At 42.7% G+C, this 22573-nt stretch overlaps 1 protein-coding gene across 4 annotated transcripts in view; it reads right to left on the bottom strand.

Annotated features, from left to right (window-relative positions):
* The window catches only part of LOC120057063 (clathrin heavy chain 1), a 51163-nt gene extending 29339 nt beyond the window's left edge, over nucleotides 1–21824 (bottom strand). For 2 of the 4 annotated variants that reach the window (XM_039005446.1, XM_039005448.1), the window contains exons 1-3: nucleotides 21521–21824; nucleotides 4204–4411; nucleotides 3681–3683 (exon numbers count right to left, since the gene is read on the bottom strand). In XM_039005446.1, the coding sequence (XP_038861374.1) occupies nucleotides 3681–3683; nucleotides 4204–4411; nucleotides 21521–21562 (253 nt within the window). In that variant the 5' untranslated portion in view covers nucleotides 21563–21824. The remainder of the gene's footprint in view (nucleotides 1–3680; nucleotides 3684–4203; nucleotides 4412–21520) is intronic. The other 2 variants (XM_039005447.1, XM_039005449.1) reach the window with 1 other exon arrangement.
* Between the last annotated feature and the right edge of the window lie 749 nt (nucleotides 21825–22573).

Below are 22573 nucleotides of genomic sequence, written 5' to 3'. Positions count from 1 at the left end.
TAAATAGGTAAGCTAAAGCCTTAAGAAGCATTAATGTATTTCCTGTTCATTTACCATATCGAAAGCTAATTGTAAATCACAAAAAGCAATTCACTTCCAAAAGCTGCAGAATTATTTTTGCTGTGTTATCAGTGACAGCCGCTGATTCATAATCACAGCATCAGACTAGTTTGCAGTGCACCAATAATAGCGTCAGCAGCCACATTTTAAATTCAACAAAGTGAATTTTGATTGGAACAGATTAAGCAATTTAGTGTGCATGGAGAGAATCTGCACACAGTGTGTATTCTTATGTTCCCATCCCCCAGGGTGACTAACCCATCACATGACAGACTTAGCAAAGTGGTTGAGAGGGAGGGGAGGCCCAGTCTGAATGCATATTAGGGAATAGGAAGAAGAGAAGGTAATGCTACTATGCTAGTGACCACGGCCCTGCGTTTCCCACTAGTTCTGTCCAACAGTAGCTACAACACAGATGATTGGGAATGACAAAAGTCATGACTGCTAATCCAGTATAATCTCACGACTGCTTTTTGCTTCAAATGAGTGTATTATTTATTGCCACAGTCTATAGCCTATGCGTGTTTTACCATCTTAGGCGCTACAAGTCACATTTCTCACCTCTCAACATTGAGCTCCAAAACTAAAATTGCATGTGACAGTCATACTATGTGGTTATTTTTGGTTAAATCCACTCCTGAAATTAGTACATAGGCTTATTGGATTGTAGCCGACATAGACCAATAATGAGTCCTCCTCCAAACAATATAGGATCCGACAAGCATCCCACCCTCACTGATATAAACTATAGATATCCTACAAATGGACTGGCTATGAGGTACAGTCTCTCTCAGTAATAATAGTTATCCACTCAGTATTCACATAAATGAATGGCTGCTGAAAGCGGTCAGGGAAAACGCAGGGTGACAAAGAGAAAGAGACAGGCAACTTAGGACAGGAGGACAGAGAGCACCACTGTCACAGGGATGTCTGTCTGTCAGTATGGAAATCCCAGGAATTTCATTTCAAACCAGATGTTTGTTCAAGCATTTTAGGCCTATGTAAATTACATTAGGAGTGGGAGGGGCAATATTGGACCTACAGAGAGGAGGACGGCCCTTATTGAATCCACAGGTCTAAAAAACCATCAGTCTTTTTACTTGAACAACCAATGAACTGGTGGCTAACTCTTCAAACGGCTCTTTTCAACATCTCTATACTCCTGGCCTGAAATGTACACTTACTACCGCCACTACCATCTGATAGGATAGTCTTACTGGACACGTACAGTCTAACTAGATACATACAGTGCATTTGGAAAGTATTCAGAACCCTTGACTTGTTACACATTTTTTTAAGTTATAGCCTTATTCTAAAATGTTTTCCTCAATCTACACACACAATACCCCATAACGACAAAGAGAAAACAGGTTAAGAATTGTTTGCAAATGCATTAAAAATAAAAAAACATCTTATTTACAAAATTATTCAGACCCCTTTGCTATGGGACTCGAAATTGAGCTCAGGTGCATCCGGTTTCCATTGATCATTCTTGAGATGTTCCTACAACTTGATTGGAGTCCACCTGTGGTAAATTCAATAGATTGGACAAGATTTGGAAAGGCACACACCTGTCTATATAAGGTCCCACAGGTGACAGTGCATGTCAGAGCAGAAATCAAGCCATGAGGTCAAAGGAATTGTCTGTAAAGCTCAGAGACAGGATTGTGTCAAGGCACAGATCTGGGAAGGGCACCAAAAAATGTCTGCAGCATTGAAGGTCCCCAAGAACACAGTGGCCTCCATCATTCTTAAATGGAAGAAGTTTAGAACCACCAAGACTCTTCCTAGAACTGGCTGCCCGGCCAAACTAAGCAATCGGGGGAGAAGGGCCTTGGTCAAGGAGGTGACCAAGAACCAGATGGTCACTCTGGAAGAGCTCCAGAGTTCCTCTAGAGATGGGAGAACCTTCCAGAAGGACAAACATCTCTGCAACACTCCACCAATCAGGCCTTTATTGTATGAGTGGCCAGACAAAAGCCACTCCTCAGTAAAAGGCATGACAGCCCGCTTGGAGTTTGCCAAAAGGCACCTAAAGACTCTCAGATCATGAAAAACAAGACTCTAGTCTAACTCTAGATTCTCTAACTATTTTGCCTGAATGTCAAGCGTCATGTCTGGAGGAAACCTGGCACCATCCCTACGGTGAAGCATGGTGGTGGCAGCATCATGCTGTTGGGATGTTTTTCAGCGGCAGGTACTGGGAGACTAGTCAGGATCGAGGGAAAGATGAACTGAGCAAAGTACAGAGAGATCCTTGATGAAGTCCTGAGCGCTCTGGAGCAGGTTCTCAGACTGGGGCGACGGTTCACCTTCCAACAGGACAACAACCCTAAGCACACAGCCAAGACAACGCAGGAGTGGCTTCGGGACAAGTCTCAATGTCCTTGAGCGGCCCAGCCAGAGCCCGGACTGGAACCCAACATTTCTGGAAATAGCTGTGCAGCGACAATCCCCATCCAACCTGACAGAGCTTAAAAGGATCTGCAGAGAAGAATGGGAGAAACTCCCCAAATACATGCATGCCAAGCTTGTAGCGCCATACCCAAGAAGACTGGAGGCTGTAATCACTGCCAAAGGTGCTTCAACAAAGTACTGAGTACTTTGTAAATGTGATATTTTTTAGATGAGGGGGGGGAACGATTGAGTCAATTTTAGAATAAGGCAGTAATGTAACAAAATGTTGAATAAGTCAAAGGGTCTGAATACTTTCAGAATGCACTGTGTATCATCTAATCAATACTATATGAGCAGAGCAACCATCAGAGTATGAACACTGATTCAACATCAGCCAGGGCACGTTCACTGCCTACAACTCTGGATCTACCATGATAGTTGGCTAGCTATGAAGGAATTCTAAACGTTTTAATAAAAGATGAAACATAACATCCCGAGTAACCTAGCTCACGTCTATTTACTGCTTTACCTCAAACTTATGTGGTCTCGTTTCAGGATTAAATAACCTAAGCTTAGAGCAATGATAAACTACACAGCTCTTATGACAACGATAGTGAAACCTGTAGGCACCCATGGGGTTGGGCAACATTACTCTTGAACACAGAGGAACTGGGGCAGGGAATCCAAATGGCACACAGCATAAATTTGTGTAAATAGAAATGTAGCTAAAATCATAATTTGACCCACAATATTTCCACCCCCAAAAACAAATACTAAATCACTGGTACATCTAGGAAAAGATATTGATGAAATGCCAACATTCAAGCTAGATGGTTGTGAAAGCTAAATCCTGTTTAGATGGCCTAGTAGTTAGACAATAGCTTAAACATACATGTACGAAATATAGCATATATTTTAAAAAAAAATTGGATTTGTCCTGATTCCATATTAAAATGTAAAATCAGTGTATTTTGACAAATTGATGTTCAACTATATGCAGACAGGGTTTGGAAAATAGAGTACAATGGGACTGGCACAATGGGAATCAGTCTCAAGCTGGATGATAACATGGTGCTAACAGCTTGGTTTGCATGCGTCTAATATGAAAGAAGAGACTGGTGTGGGTGTTTTATATTGACCCTAGCTCGTGTAGACTTGATATACTGATTTAAAAACAGGATTTAAAACTTCCACAACTCAGGTGTACTGAAATTTTAACTCACCGTCTGCATACACATAAGAAAGCAGTAAAGAAACAAAAAAAGAACAAACAAAACAGAGAAACAAAAACAAAACAAAAACAGACAAAGCAATTATGACTGCTGAACAAGACCGTAAAAAAAACACTTCTGTTGGCTCACAGGTCAGTAAACCGAATGTCTGGCAAGAAGCCGGCTGGGCCAATCAAAATGACTTTACAAAACAAAATATAAATAGCTGTATGTGGACTTAAACAGATGTTAACTTCACTGAATGGATGTTGGATGTTGACAGAAATCGGCTGGCTACATTACACAAACGTGTAAAAACTGAATCATGAAGATAGGCAGGCCCATTAAGGGTTAAATGCTGCTGTACTACATCCATAAAAACATCAACACAACCTTAAGCGGATGGAATGTAAGCCTACGTATGATAACTCTTGTACGTACAAATAACTCCCTGCAGAGGTTAACCTCAAAGGGATTTTATCCTGGTTTAATAAAGGCTAAACGAAATTCAGACTGTCAGTTCCAATTGGCGTACCTTTAAGTGCAATGACTTTGGAGGCGGGGTTCATGATGGCGCTGTCTGCAGAGATTGGTCTGCGGATGGGCGTGTTGGGGTCGGCCATGTCGATGATCACCACCTGTGCCTGCTCGCCCACCTTCTCCCGGATACAGATGAACTTATCAGACTCCATCGTCAGGGTGCTGAACCCAATGTTGGCTGGGTTAATGCCCAAGTTCTGGAGCTGAGAGAAGGGAGGTGGGAGAGAGGAGAAAAGTTAGGTGCTATTTAGCGTTTAATAACCTGGGAAGTAACCAGCTGAAACAGAAACACTGAGGGGCTCTAAAACAAGCCAATAAATAGCAATAAGGTCAACCCTTAGTAGGCCTCTCTCTCAAACTGCTATTATAGGAAGATCAACATTTTTATTGGACTTCACCATCAACTGGTGCCAGACAGAATGACAGGTGGGAAGAGAACATGGGAAAAGGGCAAATTCAATTAAAAAATACAACACATGGGTCATAACTTCTACATTTTGTAACTTAGTTAACCAAGAAGGTAATAAGGTTGACAAAACTGCAGGTTGTACAGCAGGCCTATCTGCACCATTAGATGGGATGAATGAAAGGCCATGGCTAAACTAGTGTTATGTCAGGGGTTTAACATCAGCTCAGGAGTGTGCTGCTGTGTGACTAACTGACTGGTGATGTCATTGAGCCTGACACTGAGCAGCACTCCAGAGAGATGGACCAGAGCAGAGCTGCATGGTCTCTTGGACTGGGGGGGCAGGACCCGGAGTAGGGAGGGGGGCTGGGAGGTGATCTTTGGCCAACGTAAAACATTGCAGAGTGTGTAATGATCATGCTGTTTAATCAACTTCTTCATATGCCACACCTGTCAGGTGGTTGGATTATCTTGGTAAAGGAGAAATGCTCACTAACAGGGATGTAAACAAATTTGTACACTTGAGAGAAATAAGCTTTCTGAGTGTATGGAACATTTCTGCGATCTTTTATTACAGCTCATGAAACATGGGACCAACACTTACCAGGTTGTGTTTATATTTTGTTCAGTGTTGTAGCTCTTTTGAATCGTGGCCATCAAAACATTTTAACACACAATTGCATTTAGAATTGTCTCGTTTCACTCCAGTACCAGCTTCGAGGTGCTCTCGTTTCACTCCAGTACCAGCTTCGAGGTGCTCTCGTTTCACTCCAGTACCAGCTTCGAGGTGCTCTCGCAGTCTATTCCGCTCCTCAAACTAGGCTCTGCACACTGTGCGTGTGTAACAAATAAAATACACACGCGCCAATTTAATTCCACTAAGTTTAGCAAATTAACCATGACCTTTCAAATGTACTAACAATGACAAGGCATTGTGGTGATGCTAACACACCCCATTTCTGGGACTCTTTAAATATATGTTCCAGAAAGTTCCCGCAGGGGAACAGACTATACCACCCTAAGAGCACCGGAATTCAGTAGTCTCCCTATCCTGTTCTGACCGGTTGTTGAACTCACATTGACAACACACACAGAGACTGTATAGTCAAACTGCATGAGGAGGAGGAACACAAGGGGTTAACCGGTGTTCAAATAAAGACCTGCGGGACGCTAGATTAACAGCACCACTCTGTCACCCAGTCTGTCTGCCAGGCCTGGCTGGCACAGTACCTATAGACCAGCCTCAAACTCATACTGACTCTCACACCCTGACACAGCAACAGCCTGCAGGGAAGTGCTGCATACTGTGCCCATGGACCCATTTATCACTGAGAAGGGTCATGGTAACATTTGGTGGCACTGCGTTTCTGAGGATAAGTCGGACAGGTTTTTCCTCACCTCGTTTTACTATCTCACCATATTCGAGTTGTGTAATGTGAGGCTGTGAATGTGTTTACTGGACTAGGGCTGCCAGGCTGAACGTGTCTGTGATTATTAGAGTAATAGTTAGACTACAACCTGCAGGTATTTGTTTAGGCTGAGGCTCATTAATGATGCGGGCCAGGGAGCTCCTTCTCCCTCCACAGCTACTAGGGGCTGAGGGAGAATCCTCCATCTAGCTGCTCAGACTTGAAATGCAGCCAAAACTGAGTTTGCTTTCAGATCACATACCTGACACTGAGGGGAGTTGAATTTAAACTGAAGATAAAAAACAGGGACCGCCCTCAAGACAGACACACAGGGCTGAGATACCATACCAGCTGCAGGAGATGAGGTGGCAAGTGACAGGAATAGAGTCTGACAGAGGGGCAGGGGACAGGGTAGGGGGTGAAGAGTTTTAATTGCTGCCCCAAGCTTAAAACACATCACTACTACAGAACTATTCTGTACGCAGCTGTTTGGCACAACCCCTCATGCCTCACCACATCTACTCAGACATTTCAACCAATATCAGATGGCATATTCCTTAGTTTCTTTAAATAAATCTGTATTACACAAAGGCAAAACAACATACAATTAGGGAATGTAAGCCAAGTATTTTATTCCTCCTCACAAAGCAAATCTTGGAGGACATGTCATTCCAGGCTCTTAATACTGGAATTCCCCTAGATAATGCCCTTGATTCTATAAAAGTGCACATGAAGAAGCACAAACATAGAGACCTAATCTATTCAAATCAAAACCAGTAGCTGCTTTACAGGTTACTGGCCAAAATGCATAAGATTTGATAAAAAAACAAAAAATAAAATAAAACTTGTTGATTGAATTAATGTAGCCTACTCAAACAATGTAGTCTAGGCCAGTCAATTTGAAACAATTCAAACGTGCCCTCTTGCTGCACACAAGTCAAATGCTAATTAGTTGTTGACATATCCAGGTAACCCAGTTACCGGTTTTAACTGAATCAGGCCTGAGGGTGTAGTGTAGAGAATGGAAAGCATATGGGTCAACTTCAGTGTCTCCTCTGTTAATACCGCACAGACGACTTGGCCCACTGCTAATCAGCTAACACAAACCACATTTCCAGGAAGGGCCTACATCTTTATCAATGGTGAGACACACCCTCCACAACCAACCGGCCCGGCACCGCATTCTTTCACTCATGTGTAGCAGTCTGGGTGGCTTTCAAGGACAGAGTGGTTCTTCCTTTAAAAGTTGTGTCATACTGCATAACGGCTTGCGGGGTGCCGCAGAATTCTGAAGTTATTTAACGGTCAGCCATTGTTGCCATTAATGCTAGTTAGTGCTAGTTTGACCACCAGGGGGCATCTTTGAGAAGCTAAGTTATTGAAATGACATGGAGCTGTAGGCCTAAGAGTCCTGCTTCTGTAGCTGTTTAACTTTCCTATTGGCAAAGCATACAAGTCATCCATGTCTTTAAATACAATCAATCATTTGTTATAAAACGAAATAACAAAAGGGAGCCTTAAACAATGAATAAACTGCAACATGTCGGCTAAAGCGATTTCATTCAGGAATGCATTTGACAGCTTAATATTGGCTTTACTAGGAGACTTTAAAACCTTTTTGTGTTAAAAGACTATGGGATTTATTTATGGTGTTTCTATTCCAAGAAAAAATTATGCATTTTACTCATTGACTTGGTACCCCCCTGTATATAGCCTCGTTATTGTCATTTTATTGTGTTACTTTTCATTATTTTTTTACTTTAGTTTATTTGGTAAATATTTTCTTAACTCTTTCTGGAACTGCACTGTCGGTTAAGGGCTTGTAAGTAAGCATTTCACAGTAAGATCTACACTTGTATCTAGCGCATGTGACGAATAAAGTTAGATTTGAAATGATTGATTTCGAAGAGAGAATTTTTTTTAAAATCATGTTTATTAGGCTACTGTGCAGTGTCTTTAAATACAATGGTCCTCCTACCCGATGTCCTTCTTGGCAAGAGTATTGTCCTGCTAGTCCATCATGGGTGGATGGATTCTTTTGTATTCCAATGTATTGAATGAATGTATTCATTACAGTGATTTGCCATTCTCAAAGTGGAAACATTGTTTGCAGAGTTCACAACCTGCTACACTTGTGAAAAACAAGTGTTTGAAAACATGTTATTTTCAAAGTGCCTCCACTGTAAACCGACAACAGTATTATAAAAATAAATACACAGTATCTGCAGTGGTGCAAATATATTATTGAATTAGATTTTTTTACTTTTAAAACGTATATGTTTATTATGCTACTGTGCAGTCTGACAAAAACCAACAGGACAGTGTTGTCTGTAGCCTACATAGTAAAGTGCCTAATTTCTCACACAAGGGAGAGCAGGACATGACCAGACTTTCTGTGACCTCAAGTACTCATTAACTCGGTCTTTAACGCTTTTCAGGTTGCATCGGTCACGGAAAGAAAGTTCTGTGAAACAGGACTAATGATGAACACTCAGAGGTTCACTGGTAAGACACATGGGCCAGACGACGCCGGGCGGCCATTTGTGTGTCGCCTCTCCCGGTCTCAGCCGGCTACGACAGCCGGCTACGACAAACCCGGGTCTGTAAATGACGCCTCAAGCGTCTTAGACCGCTGCGCCACTCGGGAGGCCATCTCAGCAAGGTTTTACCCGTGGTCGTGGAGCTGGAAGCGCAACTAAAATTGAACTGAGCTGTACAGTAGCTGATTTTATTAACAAAAGCATTAAAGATGTTGATGAACAAATACTGTACAGTATATGCTTTATCCATTTTGCAGTGGAATGCGGAAATGTAAAACTTTAGAGTATTTAAGCATCGAATACATTGTAAGTTTGCCCTTTTTTGGCCATTAGGCTACACTTTACAAAAGGACTCAACTCTGACTGACCGCAGCATTTATCCGTAGTCTAAACTGGCACAAATTGGGGAATTTGTCAAACCTAGCCAAGCTATTAGACTATCCTTTTGTAAATTAATGGAGGTGTGAATGTTTCAGTCCATCTTCAATATAATCATTCATTCAGAAAGTTAAACCCATAGGTCTTAGGCCTGCAGTAATTTAAATTACCTGGTACATTTTCATTATGTTATAATAATCAATGCCTTATGGGAATGTTAAAAAGTCCAAAAGTTACAGGAGGAGTTAGACATTTGGCTGACAGAAGTATTAAAAATCAACCAATGTCAGCCTTTAAATGCTTTATTATCCAAATGTTGAAAGTGCGTGTGGGCAACGGAGAGAAACAAAATGGTGCAGTTTGAAGCGGAGAGTCAGAGATGGGGGTGTGAGCAGGTGGGTCTGGGCAGGTGTGAAGTAGTTGTCATTGGTATGTTTTGTATGGCCTAAAAATATCAAATAAGGAAAAATGACAAGCTTGCAACACATCTGATTATTCATTATGAACAGGATTTATTTAATTTACATTCTTCATTGTAACCACAATGTCACAAATAATTGAACACACAACATAAGCAGATTAACTTGGTCAAAACATGTATAAAAGACTATCAAAGAATGTTGGTACTTATTTATTTTCATCCAAAGCCACAAATGAGTGAGTCACTCAGCTTTATGCTGACAAATCCTCGCTGGACTCTTTCATTCAGTTTGTTCTTCACATCAGCAAAGGGCTCGGTGTTTCAGAAACTCACTTTCTATAGAGGGGCTATCACTCTTTCACACTGTGGTAAAAAAAGACTGTTTGTTATTTACAATTATTTATTTTTGTTTTTAGAGGGAGAGAAACTAAAAGCCCACCGTGCCTATTTTTCCAAAATCGTCAGTCCATATGTCAAGTGTAATTCGGCATTGCATTTACCTAAGTTCTCCCTCAATTCCAGGAACACCGCCAGAAGTTGTTGTTGTTGTTGCAGGACTCTAGTGCCAGAGAAGAGACTCTGACTGAAAACATTCACACCTCCATTAAATTTATGAAAAGATAGTCTATTTGCCTCCCGGGTGGCGCAGTGGTCTAGGGCACTGCATCGCAGCGCTAGCTGCGCCACCAGAGACTCTGGGTTCGCGCCCAGGCTCTGTCGCAGGCGGCCGCGACCGGTAGGTCCGTGGGGCGACACACAATTGGCCTAGCGTCGTCCGGGTTAGGGAGGGTTTGGCCGGTAGGGATATCCTTGTCTCATTGCGCACCAGCGACTCCTGTGGCGGGCCGGGCGCAGTGCGCGCTAACCAAGGGAGCCAGGTGCACGGTGTTTCCTCCGACACATTGGTGCGGCTGGCTTCCGGGTTGGAGGCGCGCTGTGTTAAGAAGCAGTGCGGCTTGGTTGGGTTGTGCTTCGGAGGACGCATGGCTTTCGACCTTCGTCTCTCCCAAGTCCGTACGGGAGTTGTAGCGATGAGACAAGATAGTAATTACTAACAATTGGATACCACGAAATTGGGGAGAAAAGGGGGTAATATTAAAATAATTAAAATTTAAAAAAGATAGTCAATTTGTGCAGCGTTTAGACTAGCGATAGATCAGCGTTCTAACTCCCCCTTGTGATAGTGTGGAGCAATGACAGAATGATGCAATTTACCACAATCTGTCACAAACCAGCTCTACATTTTTAAAAGGAAGAACCACTGCACACACAGAAATATAATAGCCTACAGACAGATGGCTTACTCTCAGACAATGCATTCTGACCAAAATTATTCATTGCACTTCTTGGACAAATTCTCTTGATCAAATTAAGGAAACAGCTGACAGTTCTAAGTTGAAAGTTCTGTAAAAGTATTTTAAGAGCCCATTAAAAGGGCTATTGGAGTTAATAAGCAGGAACTCTCCTGTATCATTATTACAGAAGAGACAAAAAAAGAGAAAGAGAGCTAGCTACCCATCTAATTGTATGGTCGCAATTCTATTACACAGATAGTTGCAGATCAGTTCCTGTACACTCCAGTTTAGTGCCATTTAGTATAGCACTGATGATGTCACCGCAGCGTAACCATCACTCATTGGCTAGAGGGATGCCCTGACCTTGCTGCTATTGGTCGGTGGAAGGGAACTCTGTAGGCAGTGCGTAAGAAGTAACGATCCCCAACTGAATTGAACAGTAGACAATGGAGCTCTGCTGCAGAAGCAGCCCTACAGCCAAACACGATTCATCACTCAGGAAAGACACTCCGTTACATTTAGAGCTGCCTGGCCACTGTGGGGGATTCACACAGAAACACACAACAAAGGTAACCATCTCCCTAAAGATAAGCTTGGCCTTATCCAAGCCCAGAACAGAATACACACGACAACTACTTTTCAAGATATGCAAGGCCATTATTCAAGAGATTCCAGTTATAAAACCTGACTGATGACAGGACTATGATGATTTGTGTTTGAAACAAACCTGGTTGGAGGCTTGGTCATTTATGGTGACATTTGTGGTGACATTTGTGGTGATATTTGTAAAAATGAAGACACACTGATGCCTTGTCAGACATGCCCTGGAGAAGTTCACCAATGTTCTTCAAAATGAACAGTGCATATCACTCCACAAAAAATAAACTCATGGCTGACAAATCAAAGGGAATGTATGTATACTGGATATGCATTTGAACCTCTAGACATGATGCCTATGCCAAAGCATTTGAGGAAGTCGTATATCTGACCGATGTTACTCGGAGTGGACACTGGACAGAACTCCCTCTTGTCCTATAACAGTCATTCCACAATGGTCTAGACAGATTTACATGCTCTTCATCCTCCATGAGATCCCTCTATGCTGGCGTCTGGAGAAAAAGCTTTTCATTCAACATGAAAACAGCCATAAAACAGGAACGTGAAGTCCAGCAGGCATGCCCCCAGTGCGCTCTCCATCTCCTCTGCACAATGAATGTGTTACACTGACCGGACCCAAATAATTCAGCTCAGAGTCAGACAGATGTTGAACTAGAGCAAAATGATTTGTCTGTCCACACCAAATTTCCATGGCTAAGATTATGAGCACAGGCTAAGCAGGCACTAACATAGCCGCCCCACATAGGCATGCATGACATCACTGAGAAGGAATGTGTGTGAAACCAAGTCAAATTAACACCATACACACCAACCTGGAGGAGGCTGGAAACTCACTAATTTAGTCATGAGGTTGTGTCCTGTGCTCTCACAGACCTGGTGTTGGGTTAACTACCCCTTGGCAATAGCTAGACTGGTGGGTTTGCGCACATGCCGGCTCAAGGCCTTTTATTCCAGATGCTATTGAAACACTGCATTAACTATGACATGTAAGCCGACAGCAGGGGAGCATGAGCAAGACTTGACAGAAGAGAGATGTAAGAAAGGAGTGAGAAAGGGAGAGATTGTTAGCGCCAAGGCTGCCGCAAAGCATCGCGCTTATTTATCTGGCGGGTGTCCTCGTTTGAGTTCACTTTGCCACGGCAGAGCGATGAGAGAGAGGCGAGAGGGAACAGAGTGAGAAAGAGTGAGAGATTGGTGATACAAAAAAAGGGATGAAAGAGGTTTACAGAGTGAAGGATGAAGGGAGCATGATTGTCTCGCCTCCTAAAAGGAGTAATGACACCAGCCAGGCGATTGACTCTGTGCTGCAGGAAGAAACAGACAGACTGCCACAAGGCCGCAGCGAGTCACTCCTCATCCGTCAGACCACTCATCATCCATTACCATCACCACTAGCTTTACAAACCATGTCTCTCTTATCATTGTCACAAATCACATGAAAACCCCTAACTAGATCTTAAAATGGCACTACAGTGGAGCATGCTCTGCATACTTCTGTTACGTAACACTGGGAAGCAGACAGGAAATTTACATGCAGCTCTATAATAGATTAGCAGCTCCTGGTCCCAGACGCACTGGAGTGGCTGGATCAAATGGATACCCAATACACTACAGCCTCACTGGCAGATAGTGGTTCAGTAGTGGTGCACTGTGTGGAATGAATGAGATTCCAAGGAAAGATGCAACTGTACTCTCTCTCCCTGGCTATAATCAAAGCTTATGTTAACCTCTCTTGGGCACGTGAGACGGTAGCGTCCCACCTCCTCAACAGCCAGTGAAACTGCTGGGCACCAAATTCAAATACAGAAATACTCATTATAAAAATTCAGAAAACAAAACATATTTTACATAGGTTTAAAGATTAACTTCTTGTGAATCCAACCACGGTGTCAGATTTTTAAAATGCTTTACGGCGAAAGCATACCTTACGATTATGAGAACATAGCCCACTAGACAAATCATTACAAACAGTAACCAGCCAAGTAGAAGAGTTACACAATTTAGAAATAGAGATAAAATTAATCCCTTACCTTTGATGATCTTCATATGGTTGCACTCAGCAGACATTCATTTACTCAATTTTTTTCCCTTTTGTTCGATAAAGTCTCTTTATACCCAAAAACCTCAGTTTTGTTTGCGCGTTTTCTTCAGTAATCCACAGGCTCAAATGCAGTCAAAACAGGAAGACAAAGAAATCAAAATTGTATCCGTAAAGTTCATAGAAACATGTCAAACGATGTTTATATTCAAACCTCAGGTTGTTTTTAGCCTAAATAATCGATAATATTTCAACCGGACAATAACGTTGTCAATATAAAATGTAAACAAGAAACGCACTCGCAGTTGTGCGCATGAAAAAGCTCCGTGAAACTTTAGGGTCCAGTCATTCAGACTGCTCTTACTTCCTCATTTTTCAGAATACAAGACTGAAACACTTTCTAAAGACTGTTGACATCTAGTGGAAGGCATAGAAACTGCAATTTGAGTCCTAAGTCAATGGATACTCTAATGGTATTGAATAGAAAACTACAAAACAAAACTAAAAACGACTTCCTGAATGGATTTTTCTCAGGTTTTCGCCTGCCAAATCAGTTCTGTTATACTCACAGACACTATTTTAACAGTTTTGGAAACTTGTGTGTTTTCTATCCAAATCTACCATGCATATCCAAATCTATATGCATTTCATATCTTCTGGGCCCGTGAAACAGGCAGTTTAATTTGGGCATGCATTTCATCCAAAATTCCGAATGCTGCCCCCTACCCTAGAGAAGTTAAGATGAATAGGCTAAAATGCAAATCAGACACTTCCCCCGAACCCCATGTGAAGCTCTCAACCTGAGCGAGCCGCAGACCCATGCATCCATCTGCTGATTTAACAAGAGGTTTGCTTTTCCTCTCTTCCTTCAAGGGAACAAGGGCACCTTGCTCAGCACAAAAGCCCCTGCGTCCTGCAGGGATTCAAGGAAGGGCAGGATGTGCTGAGGCTTGCAGGGGGTCCAGCTCCAAACTGCTCGATTACTCCACAACAGGAAGCAGGAGCCCATTGTCTCACAGATTGACCACGGGCCAGGGGACATGTGACCAGCACCAACCCAGGGGTAAGGAAGACGGGTGCTCTGGTCTGACAGATATAAGGGAAGAGGGGGGGAAAGGAAAGAGATAAAAAGAGGAATTCAGAGTGGAGTCCAGCCAGTTCTGCTGACTGAGGGTTGGTTTCCAGATAGTTTAGTGGCTTTTCCTTTTTTGAAATGCTTTGCTGCTTTATTGTACGTTCAGGTGTCCTACACTGAGGAATGTCAAGTGTTCAGCAAATCCATATCCTCACAAGCATGTCACGAGATATCAGCTGCTTACCAGGTGAGAGTTCAAAGTTCCCCACACAAACCTTTTAAGGTGAGGTTTTAAAGAACGCAGGCATAAAAAGTTTCTTAACACCTATTACGCACTAAACTAAGTTTAGTGGTGGGGTGAAATGTAATATCTTCAATTTAAATGCCATTCGACAAGTTATTGCTGTGGTAAAATGCACAAAGACTTAAGCAGTGAGCAGTCATGTAGGAGGAGAAATGTACAGTATGTGACCTTGAGTAGGGCATCTCATTTTCAGCTGAACTGGTTACATTGTTATAACTTGTTCAAGCTGCATAAATAGAGAGAATGAGATGCATGTTCTGTTCTGTGCTAGCAGCCCTAGCAGGATAATACTAGACGACTACATGTAGGGTCACATCAAGCAGATAGATGTTCTTACAGATGCTCCCAGGACCATCTGCCATGTAATCAAAAACACTTTATCAAGAGACAACTAGCCATCTCTTGAATAAAGTGGGAAGGATTATAAAGATAGTGGCCTTATTAAAGTGAAACATTGCCGAGATATTTGATAAGCACTTAGATATTTATTGACATATCCAGTTTTTCCTCTCAATATAAACAAACACTTGGCACAGGTAAGGAAACTTGACTCCTCACACCCTCTGTTACAGAATACTATTAGCAAGGGAAGCCTTTGTCAACACAGGGCCAGGCACAATGTCTTCACTCAGTGAATAGGAGTCCAACATGCATTATGTTCAAGACACTAGCTCCAACTCTCAGGAAAACCAAGTGTGTGTGTGGTGTGTAAAAAAACAATGCCTGGAAAAAAAGTCAGAGCCCTTGTACCTCAGAGAGCGGAAAAGTCCAGTTCTATACAGCCAGCTGTATAAATGGTTGATTTATAAAAATGCAAGCTATGCAAGTGGCCCCGGATGAGTGAGGACAGAGGACACCGTCAGAGGGAGAGCAAATAAAGTGGATGGGAGGCTTCAACATATAGGCCCAGTGGTGCAGTTCACCATGAGGCTCCCTCAGCCTCTGGGGTCAGTCTGGGTGAACTTAAGTGTGCTTTAAAGCAGATCGTACTGCTGCTGCTTGCTGAACAAATAGTGTTTATCTGGTGTAGGCCGTCATTGTAAATAAGCATTTGTTCTTAACTGACTTGCCTAGTTAAATAAAAAATAAAATAAAAAGTAATGGACCTGACTGAGTTTGGCTGGCTCGGTCTCTGTGGCTGTATTGTATTAGAACAGCAGTACTAGGCTGGATAGGTGTGTGAGAAAACATCCACCCACTGGAGCACCGTGATGTCACAGAAGCAGATACGAGAGGCTGACCTTAAAGGAGTCAGTGACTGACTCAGATCATGTGACCATACTGCACCAATTGGCTCAAAGTGAGGCCCTGGTAGTTTCCTGGGAGCTAGTTAGCTCTCCTGTGTGTATGGAGCCTTATACCTACCGCCCCAGATACCTGACAGCACAGCAGAGATTTATGAAGACACTCCAGAGGGAGTGTGGACATAAACCTGAAAGGGAGGCTGACAAATGATCACAATAGAAAGGAAAGGGGGATACCTAGTCAGTTGTACAACTGAATACCTTCAACTGAAATGTGTCTTCCGCATTTAACCCAACCCCTCTGAATCAGAGAGGTGCGGGTGGCTGCCTTAATCGACATCCACGTCTTCGGCGCCCGGAGAACAGTGGGTTAACTGCCTCGCTCAGGGGCATAACAGATTTTTACCTTGTCAGCTCGAGGATTCGATCCAGCAACCTTTCGGTTACTGGCCCAAAACTCTAACCACTAGCCTATCTGTCGCCCCATAGGCCTCTGCTTTGCATTTCATCATGTAAATGGGTGACCTACACTGAAGGGAACCTTTGGGTCTTCATTTCCAATTACTGCCCACCATGAACGGCCCAGTTGAAGGACAATGTGTGGGAAATATTCCGCATGATCCACTGCTCATACCTCGCTCTATACCATCCGTGAAACACGCATGAAACAGCATATGCAAGTAAAGCATTAGTGATGGCAGCTGGACTCCCCAGGGTATATACACTGCTCAAAAAAATAAAGGGAACACTTAAACAACACAATGTAACTCCAAGTCAATCACACTTCTGTGAAATCAAACTGTCCACTTAGGAAGCGACACTGATTGACAATAAATTTCACATGCTGTTGTGCAAATGGAATAGACAAAAGGTGGAAATTATAGGCAATTAGCAAGACACCCCCAATAAAGGAGCAGGTGGTGACCACAGACCACTTCTCAGTTCCTATGCTTCCTGGCTGATGTTTTGGTCACTTTTGAATGCTGGCGGTGCTTTCACTCTAGTGGTAGCATGAGACGGAGTCTACAACCCACACAAGTGGCTCAGGTAGTGCAGCTCATCCAGGATGGCACATCAATGCGAGCTGTGGCAAGAAGGTTTGCTGTGTCTGTCAGCGTAGTGTCCAGAGCATGGAGGCGCTACCAGGAGACAGGCCAGTACATCAGGAGATGTGGAGGAGGCCGTAGGAGGGCAACAACCCAACAGCAGGACCGCTACCTCCGCCTTTGTGCAAGGAGGAGCACTGCCAGAGCCCTGCAAAATGACCTCCAGCAGGCCACAAATGTGCATGTGTCTGCTCAAACGGTCAGAAACAGACTCCATGAGGGTGGTATGAGGACCCGACGTCCACAGGTGGGGGTTGTGCTTACAGCCCAACACCGTGCAGGACGTTTGGCATTTGCCAGAGAACACCAAGATTGGCAAATTCGCCACTGGCGCCCTGTGCTCTTCACAGATGAAAGCAGGTTCACACTGAGCACATGTGACAGACGTGACAGAGTCTGGAGATGCCGTGGAGAACGTTCTGCTGTCTGCAACATCCTCCAGCATGACCGGTTTGGCGGTGGGTCAGTCATGGTGTGGGGTGGCATTTCTTTGTGGGGCCGCACAGCCCTCCATGTGCTCGCCAGAGGTAGCCTGACTGCCATTAGGTACCGAGATGAGATCCTCAGACCCCTTGTGAGACCATATGCTGACACATGCTCATTTGTGGCCTGCTGGAGGTCATTTTGCAGGGCTCTGGCAGTGCTCCTCCTTGCACAAAGGCGGAGGTAGCGGTCCTGCTGCTGGGTTGTTGCCCTCCTACGGCCTTCTCCACATCTCCTGATGTACTGGCCTGTCTCCTGGTAGCGCCTCCATGCTCTGGACACTACGCTGACAGACACAGCAAACCTTCTTGCCACAGCTCGCATTGATGTGCCATCCTGGATGAGCTGCACTACCTGAGCCACTTGTGTGGGTTGTAGACTCCGTCTCATGCTACCACTAGAGTGAGAGCACCGCCAGCATTCAAAAGTGACCAAAACATCAGCCAGGAAGCATAGGAACTGAGAAGTGGTCTGTGGTCACCACCTGCTCCTTTATTGGGGGTGTCTTGCTAATTGCCTATAATTTCCACCTTTTGTCTATTCCATTTGCACAACAGCATGTGAAATTTATTGTCAATCAGTGTTGCTTCCTAAGTGGACAGTTTGATTTCACAGAAGTGTGATTGACTTGGAGTTACATTGTATTGTTTAAGTGTTCCCTTTATTTTTTTGAGCAGTGTATATCAGTCACATACAAATGACTGACGTGCCAATGACACAGAAATCAGAGGATACATAGGCTACTTCAGTTATAACCTCCCCACTTCTTATTACACTAAACTTGTGCGCTGTCGGCGCTGTTAGGCAACAGAAACTAGTAAAGAAATGCAATGCATAGTGAGAGCACAATATCCTTCTCTGGCTTTGCACTGAAAATGCTTTCATGTCTAGAATAACTTGACAGCCTTAAAATGGAAGAATGCACCAGAGGTCAATGTGAATTCTACACACACATAGTATTGGTAATTTCAGTCAAAATCTATAATTCATAGACAGAGTACTAGTATTAAGTCTCACTCAGGATGCAGGAGAAAGAGATGGTGAATGTGGTGCACAACACCCCTGCCTCACACACCCTACAGCTACAAACTACAGTGCCAGTTTAGCTCAATCTCAATTCACAGAATAGCCAGTACATTATCTAAACAGTCCCACCTTCCTCTATCTTCTGGAACACACACTCCTGCAATTAGAGACCCTTCAAGGGCATAAAACTCACCATAAACTGTACATTATAATTCCACAGACTAAAGCCCATTACAGGGGCTTGTCAACCTCAGACGTGATGTATGAATAACTAAAGCTATATTTAGATAAATTTGATTAGTCAACTTTATCTTCAGTACAGGTACATTAGTGATATGGAGTGCTATTAGGGCCGGGACGATACCAATATCTTGATAATTGTTAGTATCGTGGCAAAGAAAAACAAAACGGATTCCAATGTTGGAAACAAACATCATTATGTTGTCATCCAGTCACATTCATAGATTTTCCAAGCTGAAACACATCATATTTTACATACAGCAGGTTTTTAAAGGACCAAAGAGTTAGGCCTGCTTCGTGTTTTCATTTTAGCCATGGGAAAAAATATTGCGATAGTGGCATCATCCTGGCCCTAAGGGCTATTGCTGTGAATGCACTGTGCAGCAGTAACGGCTGGAGTGGATACTAGGTCTAGTGTTTGGGACTACGCCTGCAGGGTTCATTTGTGTTATCACCATTCCCGTCTGCAGAAAAAAAAACAGAAGACAGTCCTCCAACAACATTGGCTCACAGTGACAGAAAGAGAGAAATATTATTTTCATCCCTTCACCTCTCTAACATCTGTGGTTAGCCATAATCCTCTGGAGAATATCCTATCATTTTACACCACAGATTGAAATACTGAGGAATTACAGTTGCGATTCCCCTCAGACACTATACAATATCCATGAGAAAAGAGAAGAGAAACTAGAATCAATGTAATAGCAAAAACAGCACTACTCCAGATGTCGAGGCAAAACGGCACAATTTAACAGCAAAAGTGACGTAGTCTGGCACACGCAGCGCTTTGTCTATAAGTATTGTAGTAAAGCTATCATTCTGACTGAAAAATAAACACTACATTTTTCCACCTCTCCTAACGGTTTTGTGTGCGAGACATGCTTTAAAACAAACCAACTTTGCATTGTGTGTAGCAACAAATAAACACAATGTAAAACAAAAGATTTTTCAGAAACCAAGATGTTGGCGGATCGCATGTCTCGTTCTGAATCTGAGGCTCCACAAAAAGACCAGAGACTGATTTATTCATTAGCTAGCTCACTTAGAGATCTTTCAAGCCAGCAGTCTTGACACAATACATGCACTCCAAGGAGCATAAATGTTTTCCACTTCCTCAACTTGACCTACTGTGAGTTTAATAGGCTACATCATGTCATGGTGACTATGTCAGGCTAAGGTGTGGTCATTCAAAACCACAAACACTCCCAGTCACATATATTGCCTAATAGAGGAAGGCTTTTTCATTGGTCTGATTCTTTAACACTATATTGTCTTCTCTGTCAGATGTCATTTGTGTAGCTTTTTAGTGCTTGAGGTAATTGTTTTGGGCTCTCGAGAGGTGCAGCGGTCTAAGGTACTGCATCTCAGTGCTTGAGGCGTCACTACAGAAACCTTGGTTCAAATCCAGGCTGTATCACAACCGGCCGTGATTGAGAGTCCCATAGAGCAGCACACAATTGGCCCAGTGTCGCCCAGGTTTGGCCGGTGTAGGCCGTCATTGTAAATAAGAATTTGTTCTTAATTGACTTGCCTAGTTAAATAAAAGGTTATAAATAAATAAATTGTCCACTGAAAATAAACTACAGCCAAACTGCCCAAGAGTTTAAACTTATTTCATTAACAGAACAGTAATCAAAATGATCTGTGATGGAAAATCATTAGTCAGTATGCATTCATACAAAAGGTACATGACAAAGCCAATGCAAAAGGACATGAAAAAGCCTTATCTAATTATGTGTGAAGGTGTGTCATACACCTGCTGATGACATGCTCTCATACTATCAAGGTGTGTATACTCAGAAGGTAATGTCCATTCACTACTACCAGGAAAGCACTAGAATCATGAGGCAGGAAGCCCACTTAACCTAATCTGCATGAATGAAAGGATATTCATGATATTGTTAGTGAAGGAAAGAATGAAACGTTTCCTATTCTTGAGTACTGACATTGAGGGAAATGACTATCAGGCTTGGTGTTAGCTAGTGACCTCACTCCGCCGGCTGAGCTAGACCTGCTTATTCAAAACTAAGACAAGTACAGGTGTAAATGGAAATGAAACTCAACTCGCCTGATAGTTCAGATCTGTGACATAAGAATGTTAGCTAAACTAGCTACCATAGGTGGCTGGCTAACTTTAGCTTAACGTTACTAATATTTGATCCAGGTTGAATGGTCATCATTTAGCTAGCTATAACGTGCGGATAAACACCAAAACACCCGGAATCATAATTAACGACAGATTGTTTATTGCTGAATTGGTATTAATTTGTTTCCTTAATGTAGCTAGCTACAACACATACGTGAGTAGCTAGCTAGTAGATTTAGGCTAAGCTAACGTTAGCTGGTCTCATACTGGTTAGTTGGCAAACTATCTAACGTTATATTGTAGCTAACGTTAGCCAACTACAACAATAAGTTATTGGCCAACTAACGACTTCGCCGTCCAAACCAATGGGTAAGGCAACTTGCTCACTAGTTAGAAACGATATCTATATAGTTACTGTATCTAGTTAACTAATGTCATCCATCGTCAGCGTCCCACCGAGCTGGGCGACGATGTCATGATTAGCTAACTAGCTAACTCAGCCAACATTATGTTGAGGTCATTTTCATTCTGAGATAACCGACGAGTAACAAGCATCGCTTATGTTACTATCCTAATGAACAATGAATGAAGAAATACATTATAATTTTTCAGAAATATCACCATTCATTCAACATAACGTTACCTGCAGGTGCTCCTGAAAGCGAATAGGCAGGATCTGAGCCATGGCGGTTCCTTTGCTCTCCTCCCGATTCTCCTAATGCTAACACACTACGGCTTCTTCTCAGATCCTAGCCGGACAGCCAGGAAAAGGCTAGTTTAAAGTCCAATTGGGTAGACTCTTAGACTTGTATGAAAATGTGTTGTCAATATACTGGTGATTGTAATTGTCCTTTTGCTGTTTACTTGCTTCCCCAGTGATGACGGTCTGCTACCGCTGCACTGAACACCCTGGACTTTCAATGGCGGTGGTGGAGGCTGCTCGGGAGAGAAACAATCCGGAAATGGCAGTGTACTTCAGTGGGGCGGACGAATACACATATTTATGTTTCAAAAAGTGTAATTTCCAATCACGATTAGCATTTTATGTAGAATATTCACAATTGAAACCTATTCATTTTTATACAATCCAGGAAAAATTACAAAAATGTAGTGCAAAGGGCGCATACAATTTGGGCGATAAGGATGCATTGGTACTATTTCTTTGCGATTCGCCCTTTGATTTTTGCCACATCATTCGTCCTCGTGAATGAACGTCAGTTCCTACTTGCGTGCTACGGTTCCCAGTGGCGTAAAGTACTTAAGTAAAAATACTTTCAAGTACTACTTAAATCGTTTTTTGGGGTATCTGTACTTTACTATTCATATTGACTACTTTTACTTCACTACATTCCTAAACAAAATTATGTACTTTTTACTCCATACATTTTCCCTGACACCCAAAATAACTTTACATTTTGAATGCTCAACAGGACAGGAAAATGGTCCAATTCATGCACTTATCAAGAGAACATCCCTGGTCATCCCTACTGCCTCTGATCTGGAGGATTCACTTAACACAAATGCTTCGTTTGTAAATTATGTCTGAGTGTTTGAGAGTGCCCCTGGCTATCCGTAAATTGGAGGGGGGAAAAACGAGAACATTGTGCGGTCTGGTTTGCTTAATACTAGGAATTCTAAATGATTTATACTTTTGATACTTAAGTATATTTTTGCAATTACATTTACTTCTGATACT

The sequence above is a fragment of the Salvelinus namaycush genome, chromosome 12 (genome assembly GCF_016432855.1).
Source record: "Salvelinus namaycush isolate Seneca chromosome 12, SaNama_1.0, whole genome shotgun sequence".
Classification (NCBI taxonomy): Eukaryota; Metazoa; Chordata; class Actinopteri; order Salmoniformes; family Salmonidae; genus Salvelinus; species Salvelinus namaycush.
Note: the sequence above shows the minus strand (reverse complement) of the source record. Positions and strands in the feature narration are given on the sequence as shown.